Raw genomic sequence first — 13,230 nt, 5'->3', positions numbered from 1 at the left:
TTTGACCTTTTATTTTACACCAATAATCCCACCGACAAAGCCGTGCCGCCAAACGATTTAGCGTACCTACCGTTGTAGATAAGGGGTAGGGGAAAGCAGGTAGGATTCGTACAGAGGGAGCATTCGTACAACAGTCATATCTACACTATGCTACATGGTGACGCGTTTGTGTTTTTGTATATGTGAGGCCCGCTCATATTCATAGGCTCACAGCTAAGTGCAGTGGCTGTACAACAGTCAGTTTTTTTAGAATAATTTAAAACGTGTTTTCACACCGCGAAAATAATTTTCGACTCATCTTGACGACATTAATTCGTAATAAGCTTGGCTCAAATTGTTAAAGTAACATATAATAGTCTTTGGATAGTGCCTTAGATTCATGTGTAACATTTATTTTGGGATAACCCTCACCGTTATTTTATTTTAAATTATTGTTTGATTTTTTTTGGTTGGGGTACCTTCGTGCAGTTAGGAGTGCGGATCGCGGGAGTTCAGATCGTTTTTGCACTAACTGGGTTATGGGATTCCAATTCTAAACCACTCCCAGATGATAACATGCAACAAATAGTGGTGGTGCCTAGACTAGCAGAGTAGAACTAGAGTGAAGAAACTCTCGGTTTGATCCTGAAATCGACATCTGCTAAATATTAGGCTAGGCGGTGTCGTTAAATCAAACCTAGTAGTTTCATAGCCTACCGAGCGTCAAATATAGGCGACATTTGACGCCTGCCAGTGTGGGTGAAACCTCGATGTTTTCTTTCTTCGAAGTTTCATGCCTGTCGTGAGCTGCGCTATAAGTCAAATTAGCAACTTCTTATCAAACGTCAAAACGCTGGCTTAGTACTTATGCCAGCTTGTATAAAAGATATACATAGATATGACGTCATAAACATTTGACGTACTCTTTATATTTAAATCGACAACTTTAGAATCAGTTTAGAATGGTTAAAACTTACAATGGACGTGGATTTCACGAAATTTGGAAGACCCTCTGTTTAATAATAATTACTAAGAAATCGTTTATTTTTGACATAGGCGCTAATTCCCAATTCAACTCCCAAAGAAATAACTCTTACTCAACAAGATCTATCATCAAGATTGCACCTCCATCACCATCTACATCAACTGTGGGATGATGACCGCTAGAAATTATGCAACCTTTTACCTTAGCCTAAAGTGAAGAGAATGCACCTAAAAGACAAGAAAGGAAAAGTATTAGAAAAATAAGGATATAACATATAATCCCGAAAAAAATAGACTGATAGAAAAGAAAAGAGCAAAAAAGATGAAAAAAAGAAGAACAAGAGAGAAAACAGAAGGCTAAAGAGATGAACGCGAGTTACTATAACGGTAAATTAGAATGTTGATTAATGAATGACTTAAATTGTAACAAATTGTTTGTAAACACCATATTGTTAATTATTACTATGCTTAAGGTTGATTCTGCGTTAATTTTGATATCAATAAATGTTTAATTTCATATAAAATAGCCTTTTTAATCACTGTGTACGAAGGCTCCCCACTATGTACGAATGTACCCTACTCGATGTACGAAGCTACCTCGCGTGTGGGGTGCTTTCGTACGATTTCCATTTTTTGGGAAATTCATCATAGCTTTGTCATCTTACTTTGCATCAACACTGAACTACACTATAATTAAAGCCAGATAACTAGGTAATCCAGCAGCGTTGAAATTATTTGAAATATTTATTAGTTGTGTTTTTATATGACCTAGAGTAAAAAGTGTACGAATCCTACTGCTTTCCCCTATGGGTTAAATGAAACCGCCATACCCCTGCCAAGTTAGCCCGCTTCCATCTTAGGTCTGCATCATCACTTACAAGGGGCTAGCTTCAAATCTCAAAGTACCGATTTAGGCATAAGGTACGCAGTACGAGTTAGATCATTGATCTTAAATCGTACTTTTTCTACTTTTTTTTTAAATATAAATTTTTCTCAGAAGTTACCTATAACGATTGTTTTACTTTTAGATTAGATAAAGTTTCTTTATTCAAAAACAGAATGAATTTATTTTAATAGGTATAATACATATTTGAAATTGGATGCCTTGTTCTTAAGGCGAGTTTCCCCTATTTTCTGGTTCCAACAATCACTGCTAATATTAGAGATAAGCGGTATAATTCATGGGGAAGTAGGTAGGTACGCCATTTTGGGTCGGTCGCATAATAAAGCCCTGCAGCTGACGTACTCCGTATCTATATAGGTATGTGATTGAGATCTATGAGAGCATATTAATTTGACTTCATTCAGCCAAATTTCAGTTAAGGGCGCCTTCAAATTTTCCGCAGAGTGCCGCGCGGGGTGCAGCGCTGCCGCCGCGAAAATAACAAACGCGCGACTACCGCGCTGCGGCCGCGCGTAATTTCATTGATTGAAATTATATGGATTTACAAAGCAGCACGGCTACCGCGCGGCACTTTGCGGCAAAGAATACGGGTGCCTTTTAATTTGCGCCTGCCTAAAACGCGACAGATTAATAATCAGCGATATAACGCTGTCTCGTAGAGCAAAGTAAAAATTCGCTCTGTAGATCTCAGCCAGAATCTTGCCAGAATAGAAAAAAATCCACAACTTAGTCACAAAGCTAAAAATATCTAAGGAAGTACTTATAGAATACTTATAGAATCTTGATTTAGCACATTTTATATAACCAATAAAATGGATTTTGCAGAATTATAATTAAATAAGGTAGGTATAACAAAAAAAAATATGCAAGGTAATTTTCAAGTGACACGTAACATGTTGCAGCGCCTCAGATATTCTGTGTACGGCATGCTCCCCTGCGAACCACACCTAGCTTCGTTGTTTATTATAGTTCAGTGTTTACGATGGCAATCCTCACAAACGCTGCTGTCGGTCGACGTACTATCTTCGTATCTGGAAGCACACTCTTTGCACGTACACTGCTCTTTCTGCAACCGCGCAGACCGGCTTGACTTGATCTGCGTGCTCTTGGGTGTTTTGACACTACTCTTTACTGGAATAAGTAAAGTCTGTATTAACTTTAAAGCCTTTGCTTTAGACTCCCTTGGTATCGCCGTTCGAGTGCATTCGTATCTGCGTTTTTGTGGGCGCCTTTTTATCAAAACGCCAGTACTGGTGCCCGGTTGGGGATTTACGTTTTCCATCTTTACAACCGTATCACCAGTATTAATTGTTACTGCTACATCTAGGTTTTCGTTGCTTGCAACCTGAGAGTCTACTATAGTTCCAAGTCCTTCAACAACAGCTGTTATTAGAGTACCGTCACTAGCGTGGACTAATTGATCATGAAAGGGCCACTTCCTGTTCCTTTTTTGCATTATCATTGCGTGCAGGGCGATGGACAAGCATGAATTCATGTGTCTGTTCCTCTTTTAGGGATGACGTGTAGCATCGTTTTTCAAAATCTTCCATTATAGATAAAATTAACAAATACCTATTATAAAAAATTGGTAAAATTTTATAAAAAAATTGGTTAAATAAATTTCAGAATACAAACTATTGAATTTAGAATGACAGTTTCATATATTACATTGTTTAAGATAAGATAAGACATTGTTTTTCTTCTTAATTTCTTTTTTTTTAAAATGTTATTATCTATGTAGAGTAGATACACAACTGCGCAGGTTTACTGCGGTAATCTTGAATGATGATGAATATTAGATCATTGAATTAGGTTGAGATTCAGAAACAAATAAAAGCGAATATAACTCGTAGCTTTAGTTTTAAGTGCGTAGGTAATTAATTATCACCACTAGTTATATCATCATGTTCATAATCATCATGTCAACCCTTCGCCGGCTCACTACAGAGAACGGGTTTCCTCTCAGAGTGAGAAGGGTTTTGGCCATGTCCGGATTGGTAGACTTCACACCTTTAAGAACTTATGGAGAACTCTCAGGCATGCAGGTTTCCTCGCGATGTTTTCCTTCACTGTTAAAGCTATTAGAGTCCGTTTTAGACAGCCAGTGTGACATATAAATTAATACAAAACCCTCTTTAACAAAAGCAAGTGATATTTAATTAATTAAAACGCACATAACTCTGAAAAGTTAGAGGTGCATGCCCGGGATCGAACCCCCGACCTCCGATTAGAAGGCGGACTTCCTAACCACTAGTGACTAGGCTATCACAGCTTATATGACCAGAACCAGAATTGCATAGATCGGTAAATGGGATAAGAAAAAAAAACGATGCGTAAAAAACACTGTAGGTACTTTATTAAATATTCTTACTTTGTATGTCTATAAATAGAAAATTTGCTATTTAGTAATTTATTCTTATAAACCTATTTTTACCAACTATATTGTGATAATATATACATAATATTATTATGTTCTGAAATGAATGCATTAATAAAATTTGTTTTGTACTTTTTTCTTGGTTTTTTTTTTTCATATAATCAGAATTGATAAAGTATGATTTTTTTTCGCTACATACAATAGGTAGGTACCTATACAACAAACTTTCGCTAGGTACAATTACAATAATTAAGTAGGTAGTTATGATGATCAGCCATGTACATATTTTCTTCATTTTTATTATTTTGGATATACCTATCATATTTATTGATTTTGACTGTATGTACCATTATTATTAATAAATTTTAGCAATCATACTATTAAGATAGACTTGACTGTACCTACCATAAACAAATTTTAGTAATCATACAGAGGGAATTACTAAAGATAGACAAAATCATGATCCACATCCAAATTCTTGTTCTTAATCGTAGGCGGTAGTTCCGACACGATGTTAGTGGGAATTTTATCTGCAAGAAAATAAAAAAATCGGTTTATAAACCTTCAGTAGTCAGTATAGAGCGAGCGGCTTATTTTTTGTTACAAAGAGAACACTGGCCCTTAATATAAAATTCATCATCATCATCAACCTATAGACATCCACTGCTGGACATCATCATCATAATCAACCCCTACCGGCTCACTACAGAGCACAGGACTCCTCTCAGAGTGAGAAGGGTTTTGGCCACAGTCTACCACGCTGGCCAAGTGCGGATTGGCAGACTTCACCACACCTTGAGAACACTCAGGCACGCAGGTTTCCTCACGATTGTTTTCCTTTCACCGTTAAAGCAAGTGATATTTTAATTACTTAAAAACGCACACAACTCCGAAAAGTTAGAGGTGCGTGCCCGGGATCGAACCCCCGACCTCCGATTGGAAGGCGGACGTCCCTAACCACTAGGCTGCCACAGCTTATTAAAAGCAGCATACTGCTAGACATAGTTAGTCTCTTTTAAGGACTTCTACATACCACGGTCTTGTGACTCGTCTGATGTCATCCATCCCCCTATTGAGGGATCTTCGCTATTCCAATTAAATCAGATCAGAGATCAAATCAGAATTGAGGAGATCCGTAGGAGAACCAAAGTAACCGACACAGCTCAGCGGGTGGTGAAGCTGAAATGACAACGGACAGGGCACATAGTTCAAAATCGATAGACGTTGGGCTCCCTATTGCCCCCCGAGCGTCGGAAGACCCTTCAATACGGGGATCGACGGCATCAAACGAGTCGCTGGATTCAGGCGGTGCAAGATGGTGACGCGTGGGTGTCCCTACAGGAGACCTTCCAGTAGTGGACGTCTATCGGTTGATAATGACCTGGAGATAAAGTTGGGGGTATTTTTGATTCAAAACTTACCGTTACATCTGTAGACGAGGTTCGACCAGATAATCATTTCCTGCGAGAAGCAAAAGACTCCAAGTCGCCCGCCCTTAAGAGTGAAATCGTATTGGTTGCCAGAGTCAGCGACTAAGCGGTTGTTTTCATAAATCTTTAGGCGGATTAGGCCAATCTTGGGACGATGGAGCAGCCTCCAGCGGTAGGCGGTCCTCTCACGCCACCCGACGTTGCGTGGGTCCTTCCATAGCAGTTTCACCTAGAACAAGTTGTTAAGAATTGTACCATACTTAGTTCTTGACTGTATACCCTACCTGTTTATACATCAGTATTTAACTGTCAATATTATCCTCGTGCGTCCTTGTTCAACGTTTCAGATATAAACTACTAAAGTGAGGAATGTGTAGTCTGCCATATAAGTTGAAGACTTTCAAGGCAACAGTGAATAGGCATCTTCTTGGCAAGCGCGCTCCAACCTAGACGTCGTCAAGCACAAGCCTGTCTTGTCTTATATATAAAAATTAATGTTTGGCTATCTGTCTATCTATTCGGTACCTATAAGTTCGAGCACCCTTCATCCGATAAGGTTAAAACTTTGTACAGTTGTTGTTAGCACTTGCGGAAAGGTACCAAACATTACAACTTAGAATAGGGGGCGCATAAGCCGCACTGTAATGAAATTTCCAAATGACAAATTGCAAAACCACTGACATAAAGTCTAGTCCATTGTCAGATATAAAGTATCGTGATAATCCAAATTCCATCAAAAGCAAAATTTTTATTGTTTTCTTTATAGCTGCACGTATAGCACTCGGATAGGTATAGTACCTGGTCAGGAGTAGATTCTGTTTTCCAAAGAGCATTCCTTAAAGTCTTTCCTGGGCCTGTCTTGGAGTTGACCAGTTTGAGTTGTATGCCGGGTTCAGCAACGGCGCGGAAGGGCGTCGTCTGCCAGTAGGTTTGAGTGTTCTTCTTCCACATCACCACATAAAAGCGTTTGTTGTTTTGATATCTACAACCGTAATATGAAGAGGTTCTGGGGCGCTTAGACAATTGAGTAAAGACTTAAACTATCTAAATTCCCCAGATGTCAATCAAATGACAGCCTTGGTGCCAGCCCGGTACGCATTGGAAGAACATGCTGCTGATTTGATAATGAAAAATATCCATACTAATGTTATAAAGGCGAAAGTGTGTCTGTCTGCTAGCCTTTTACGGCCCAGTAGTTTAACCGATTCTACTGAAATTGAGTATAGCTTACATCTCGGGGAAGGACATAGACATCATATAGTAATTAAAATAATCTACTAAATAGATTTGCTTAAGATTTGTACCCACCCATTCGTGTTTTTTTTAAATATTACTTACACTTCCCCTTCCTTCAAGTAATGAGGAAGCTTGTTAAGAATAGGGCAATAATGCAAGTCAAATTATCATTCCAGTTCCTCGCATCTCAGTCCGCTGTAGAAGAAAGTTATCCAATTTAGAGGATTGCGATTAAAGTACTGCCCGTATTACTTACCCAAATATAAATCCAATATAATCGTCATCTATCTGTGAGTCTACAAAAAGTGTTCCCTCAAAGTCAACTCCACCGATGCTATCGAATCCAACAGCAAGTCCCGGATCAGAGTTCAGAGTTTGCAGAATTTCTGCTCCTTCATTAGCTATCTCCCAGTTTGGATCCTGTTGTGATGTTCCCTCAGGATCCAATCGTACTGTCATGTAGTTTCTGAAAAATTAGTCAGATAGATACAGCAAAATTTATAACAATACGATATGTCAGACGCACATAGATGTTACGGCAGCCAAAATTACCTGAAATCAGTCCTAAATATCCTTGAATTATTGGGGCAGTTGTCCAGAGCATTGGTCACGTTGTCACCATCAAAGTCGTTGTCACAAACGTCACCCACTCCATCAGCTGTTGATTTGAATGCAAGTTAAACCAATAGATAAGTACATATATATAAACATCACTACTATTCTTCATTATCTTTTGTTCTTGTTACCGGAACCCGCGAGCGGAAAAATCAGAGATGATTTTTTTTAAAGAATATTAGCCCTGTTAATTATGACTATTATTCCCCTTTCCCCTCCAATTAAGCGAATACCTTGTGCTAGGAGTGGCTACGATAATAGTGCAACGGGTGGGGGTTGACCCTGGGACCTTTCGGAGTTCAATCCGATCCTTAACCGTTGAGCTATTGAGGTTTTTAATCGGTAGATATGTTATCTAACCTAAGAATCGAAATCCAATTCTTAGTCAAGTCGTATGTGGAAGAATTGAGATTCCACCACATTATTACACCAATAAAATTCCTACCTACCATTGTATTATTATTGTGATTATTTGTCACGTGGTCACGACTCTTAATACGGCGCATAGAGAAATATGCATAATTCAATTCATCTAACCATTGTTATCGGTCTGATCAGGGTTGTACACCAGCGGACAGTTGTCTGCCAGGTTGGGTATGCCATCATTGTCAATGTCGTCATCACACGCGTCTCCCTTGCCGTCATTGTCGATGTCCTGCTGATCGCTGTTCGCTAAGTTCGGGCAATTGTCCAGCCCGTCTTGGACACCATCTCTAAAAATTTATACAACTTCAAAGGAAGTCACAGTTCGGAACAGCACTTGCTAAAGTGCAACTTCTGTCTCCGCAATAGGTCTTATTTCACAGAAAATCCATACACATACAGAGAGTAAAAATGAGCAGGAGACCTTTGCTATCACTATGTAATTCGCTTGACCATCAATTATTATTATCATTATTGACTTCGTAAGCAGTTCAATTTTCCATTTTACTCTTTCAGCGTTCAACCAAGAAAGCATGGTGTTTCTTGATTGGATACTACATCTGCCTACTTCGTCAAATTTATTTCGTATGGTTAAGTCAATAGTCAGAAGATCGCTTACTGATCCCGATCGACGTCGCTGTCGCAAGCATCGCCCACGTTGTCCCTGTCAGAATCTTCCTGAGACGGATTCCGGACGCGCGGACAGTTGTCGCACAGGTCCCCGATCCCGTCACCGTCCATGTCCTCCTGGTCCGGGTTGTAGTTACGAGGACAGTTGTCCATGTCATTTATGATATCTGAAACGTAGATAATGGTGCAGAAAAAAGATAGGACAGATATGTGTCTCAAGCGGTCTTGGATTTCGGATGTTCAAAGAATCAATATTTTGACCTCAAAAACTACAAATTAGTTTATTTATTTTTAATATTATAAAAATTTAAGATGTTCTTTAGTTAGTTTACGAGAGCTAAAACACGATTGGCACAATTTGGCTCGATACAAAAAAATCGCGAAGTTTCCCCAAAATACGCATATTTTACACGACCATTAGGAGAAAAACCAGTTTAATTCGATTGATATAAGTAAAACCAATTTTAGTAAAATTTGGTATAATTTACGTTCAACGTTTAATACACAGGGATTACGGTATTATTAGCGTGCAACAAGTTTGCGCTCGGGCGGCCCAGACTACCGCTCCCGTCGCCCGCAACGCGTCTTAGAGAGCACCCGTGTACAACTTCAATCCCATTAAGCTTTAAGAGGCAATTCAAAAAGAATTCGTTTCCTAGTCAAGAAAAGACTTCTTTACATAAAGCTGACATTACGTTATGTTAACAAAATAAACTTACTATCATTATCCATGTCAGGGTCGCAAACGTCTCCAATGCCGTCCCCGTCGGTGTCTTCTTGTTTGGGGTTGAACTTCCGCGGACAATTGTCACAGGCATCTCCGCGCTTGTCGCTCCGGTCCTCGTCGCGGTCGAGTTGGTCCGGGTTGGGCATTAGGGGACAGTTGTCCTGGAAAAAAATTGAGGGGTACGCTGAACTGTACACTCATATTTGACTGTGTTATAGACTTTTTTAAGTTATATACTTGCTGAACACTTGCCACTTCACTATGATGCAGCCTAAGATGGAGTCCGCTTGCCTAGATGATGCCCTTTCACTTTTGAATTGAAGGTACCGATATTAAAATTGGAGCCTCCTCATGAGATACCCGAAGTCCTTGAGATTTTTCATACCCCACAGACCCCATCTTCTGAAAATCGACCGGCATAACCATTCGTTGTGCTAATGGCAACGCCACATTCTTATTTCCTTGTACTGTCTTCTCAGGGTCACAAAAGGGGCAAAATCTACTCACTGGTATGTTTGGTATCCCGTCGCCGTCAGCATCACTGTCGCAAGAGTCACCAATACCGTCCTTATCAGCGTCCTCTTGTCCAGAGTTGGAGACATGTGGACAGTTGTCAGCATTACAGTGGATGTCAGAACATGAGAGCTGGTTGTCCGGATAGCCATCCAAATCACTATCAGGACCGCATACAGTTCCGTTGCCTGCCCATCCAGTCTGCAAAAACATGACGATATTTTCTAAAAATAGTTGGGCTAAGAAATAATTATGGAAATAGAAAGCAGTGATAGCCTATAGTGTGAGAGTTCGGCCTCCTATTCTGGGAGTCTAGGGTTAGATCCCGAGCACCTCTTTTTGGAGTTATGTGCGTTTTCACTTACTAAAACAGTGAAGTAAAATATCTTGAGGAAACATGCATATCTGTGAGATCTCCGTAACTTTCTCAATCTACCAATCCGTACTTTGCTAACGTGGTGAACTATAATAAGTATGATCTATACTTTTATCAGTCTAAGAGGAAACCCGTTCTCAGTAGATGATCTGGCGATGGATTGATGATGAGACTTACAGCACAGACGCAGTGAATCCCGTAGCCACAGACTGCATTGAAGCGGTTACAGCGCGCCGGGTCGCAGCGCGGACGGATCAGGGAGTCCGCCTCGAAGCAGGGCCGAGACGTGTTCACATAGTAGTGGCCCCCACACGGCACACATGTGAATGAACCCTGTAATTAAATCACGAATCAAAAACAGTAATGGAACATATGTTTCTACCTATGTCCGTAAAGATTTAGAAACTATGCCAACGATGTGCCCTAAACCAGTTTCAAGTTCCACTCCTAACTTTTCTGTTTTCTGCCGGTTGCTATTATCCCTCCCCCGCCTTGATTTTGCGACCTTGCACGATTGCTGTCTAAACGGCTCCGTCAAACTAGTACTGTATAGTGTATGAACTATGAAGGTTTTCGAAGTATATATTTAGGCTGTGCTTAAAGTAATCTCGGGCCCAACCGCAGTAGTTTGACAGCTACAGTGTAACGATCGAAATCACCTCTGATTGACCAACACTCGCTTACTACTGGCTACAATGCATTGTTGCAACACCAATCACACAAATTCAGCCAATCAGAACAATTGAGATTGTAATCATGATCGATGCAGCTTTTCCGGAATCAAACAGCCGGTATTAGCATTTTTTTGGAAACCGGCGACTTACAAGAGTATTAACGCAAAGCCGGCCTCTAGGACACACGTCGCGCCCCAGCGAGCACTCGTCCACATCAGTGCAAGTCTCCCTCCGTCTCTCGTCCCCTGCCCCCTGCCAGCCCGAGCTGCCCGAGTAGCCGGGCGGACAGCCGCCGCATATGAAGCCGCCGTCCACGTTCCTGCATGATACCAACTCGTCGCATGGACGGATCAAGTCACATTCGTCCATATCCACGCATGTGTACCCTGGAACATAACAAAGTTTTTCTGTTGTACGATAGGTTCTGCATAAGTCAATGTATGATGAGTCAATGATGATCAGTCATGAGTATGAAGGAGAGAATTAGGTATCCAGATTCCAGATATTTTTGTCATATAAACAACAGTCGACACATTAGGCCGGTATCTACCAACGCGGAGATAATAGAGATGTGTTTGGCAGGCCAATCAGATTTTTATTAGATGATATCATCTCTTAAACTTCAATTCAAAGCATTTATTCAAAATGGCTACCATTGTATGCTTTTTGATTGTCAATTGTTGAATTTAGTAGATAATAAAGAGTTTGTCAAAAGAGTTAAAATCTTTTTATTATAATTTATAGACAAGCGCTTGGCTGCATCAGACCTGCTGGCAAATTATGATGCAGCCTAAGATGGAGCGCGCTTGCCTAAAAGATGCCTATTCCCTCTTGACTTGAATTGGAGAAAAAACTGATGCTGGAAGGGCGTTCCATATGGTAGCGAATCGAATTAGAAATTAGGAGGCAAATCGCTTCGTACGTATCCGTGGAATTTCAACTGCGTACAGCAACCTGGCCATGCCTTGCGGTTCAAAAATCTGAGGTTTACAAGAAATACTTTGACAGGATTCTCACCGTTCCACTCGTAACCCTTGGGACAGCCTTCGCACTGGTAGAAAGGGCTGGTAGAGGTGGAACTACACCGTCTCTCGCCGCAGGGTCGCCGCGCTTCACATAAGTTCTGACACCGCTGCCCGTCACCGAGATATCCGCTGGGACAGGACCCGCAGCGAGGACCGGACGATGTCTCCTCACACGTTACACCTGCAAAAGTAACATACAGCTACAGTGCGACAAGGCTCTCTTGGCACTTGAATGACATTGACAGGGCTGTTGGAGAACAAAGGCTTAGAATATTTAAACAAGAACAAAGGGGAAACTTGACGGCAACGTTAGTTCCGATTTCTGCCACGCGCCAAAATAGCCTTGTCGCACTATAACTACTCCTTAAGTCTTCTTCTTCGACATAGCGTCTTCCCACCTTTTTTTTAATATTCTGATACAAGTTAGCCCTTGACTGTGATCTTACCTAATGGTAAGTAATGGATGGAGTCTAAGATGGAAGTTCTTCATAATGTTTTCAAAGGTGTGTTGCGTCTGTGGTTTTCCAGCGTGACGGACTAAGTTTTTCATTCTGGGAGACTCTTTCTCAGAGATGGGCTGGCGATAGGTTGATGCTGATGACGTCATGCTCGTGTTGAAAGATGGAAATTATAGTGTTGCCATCGTACAAACCTGGGAAGCAAGAGCTTGGCTGACACGCAATTCGGATACACTGTTCGCCGTTACCAGTATAGCCAGCGGGACAGGAACCACAGCGATACCGTCCATAGGGAAGATCACGACACTCCACGCCTGAAAACAAGGATTATTGGAAGGGGTGTGGTGGTTTATAGTGTTGGCAGACATGAATCATCGCACAAACCTGGGAAGCAAGAGCTTGACTGGCAAACTATACTAGCCAGCGGGACAGGAACCACAGCGATACCGTCCATCGTGAAGATCGTGATACTCCACGCCTAAAACAAGGATCATTGGAAGGGGTGTTGTGATTTATAGTGTTGGCAGACATGAATCATCGCACAAACCTGGGAAGCAAGAGTTTGGCTGACAAGCTATCCTGCTGCACTGCTCGCCATTTCCGGTGTAGCCAGCGGGACAGGAACCACAGCGATACCGTCCATCGGGAAGATCGTGACAATCCACGCCTGAAAACAAGGATTATTGGAAGGGGTGTGGTAGTTCATAGTGTCTGCAGTGAGCAGGTGTTATGTGCTGGCTTTTAGTTGGTAGATGTAAATTAAATGACGATGGCACTCGAATGCAAAACAGCAGATTTAATATAACTGATACCAAGTCATCTAGATATATAAAAGGAAAAGGTGACTGACTGACCTATCAACGCACAGCTCAAACTACT

The 13,230-nt window shown here is 41.0% G+C and overlaps 1 protein-coding gene across 4 annotated transcripts in view; it reads right to left on the bottom strand.

Moving 5' to 3' along the window:
- Positions 1-4,205: 4,205 nt before the first annotated feature.
- The window catches only part of Tsp (Thrombospondin), a 31,069-nt gene continuing 22,044 nt past the window's right edge, over positions 4,206-13,230 (bottom strand). The window contains exons 12-25 of one of the 4 annotated variants that reach the window (XM_069505495.1): positions 12,899-13,018; positions 12,546-12,665; positions 11,886-12,074; positions 11,019-11,254; positions 10,372-10,527; positions 9,813-10,019; positions 9,298-9,466; positions 8,568-8,745; positions 8,063-8,238; positions 7,463-7,568; positions 7,167-7,376; positions 6,473-6,656; positions 5,666-5,903; positions 4,206-4,774 (exon numbers count right to left, since the gene is read on the bottom strand). In XM_069505495.1, the coding sequence (XP_069361596.1) occupies positions 4,686-4,774; positions 5,666-5,903; positions 6,473-6,656; positions 7,167-7,376; positions 7,463-7,568; positions 8,063-8,238; positions 8,568-8,745; positions 9,298-9,466; positions 9,813-10,019; positions 10,372-10,527; positions 11,019-11,254; positions 11,886-12,074; positions 12,546-12,665; positions 12,899-13,018 (2,378 nt within the window). In that variant the 3' untranslated portion in view covers positions 4,206-4,685. The remainder of the gene's footprint in view (positions 4,775-5,665; positions 5,904-6,472; positions 6,657-7,166; positions 7,377-7,462; positions 7,569-8,062; positions 8,239-8,567; positions 8,746-9,297; positions 9,467-9,812; positions 10,020-10,371; positions 10,528-11,018; positions 11,255-11,885; positions 12,075-12,545; positions 12,666-12,898; positions 13,019-13,230) is intronic. The other 3 variants (XM_069505496.1, XM_069505497.1, XM_069505498.1) reach the window with 3 other exon arrangements.

This window comes from Maniola hyperantus, chromosome 20, assembly GCF_902806685.2.
Source record: "Maniola hyperantus chromosome 20, iAphHyp1.2, whole genome shotgun sequence".
Taxonomy (NCBI): domain Eukaryota; kingdom Metazoa; phylum Arthropoda; class Insecta; order Lepidoptera; family Nymphalidae; genus Maniola; species Maniola hyperantus.
The sequence above is the reverse complement of the archived record's forward strand: the minus strand, read 5'-3'. Positions and strand labels throughout refer to the sequence as shown.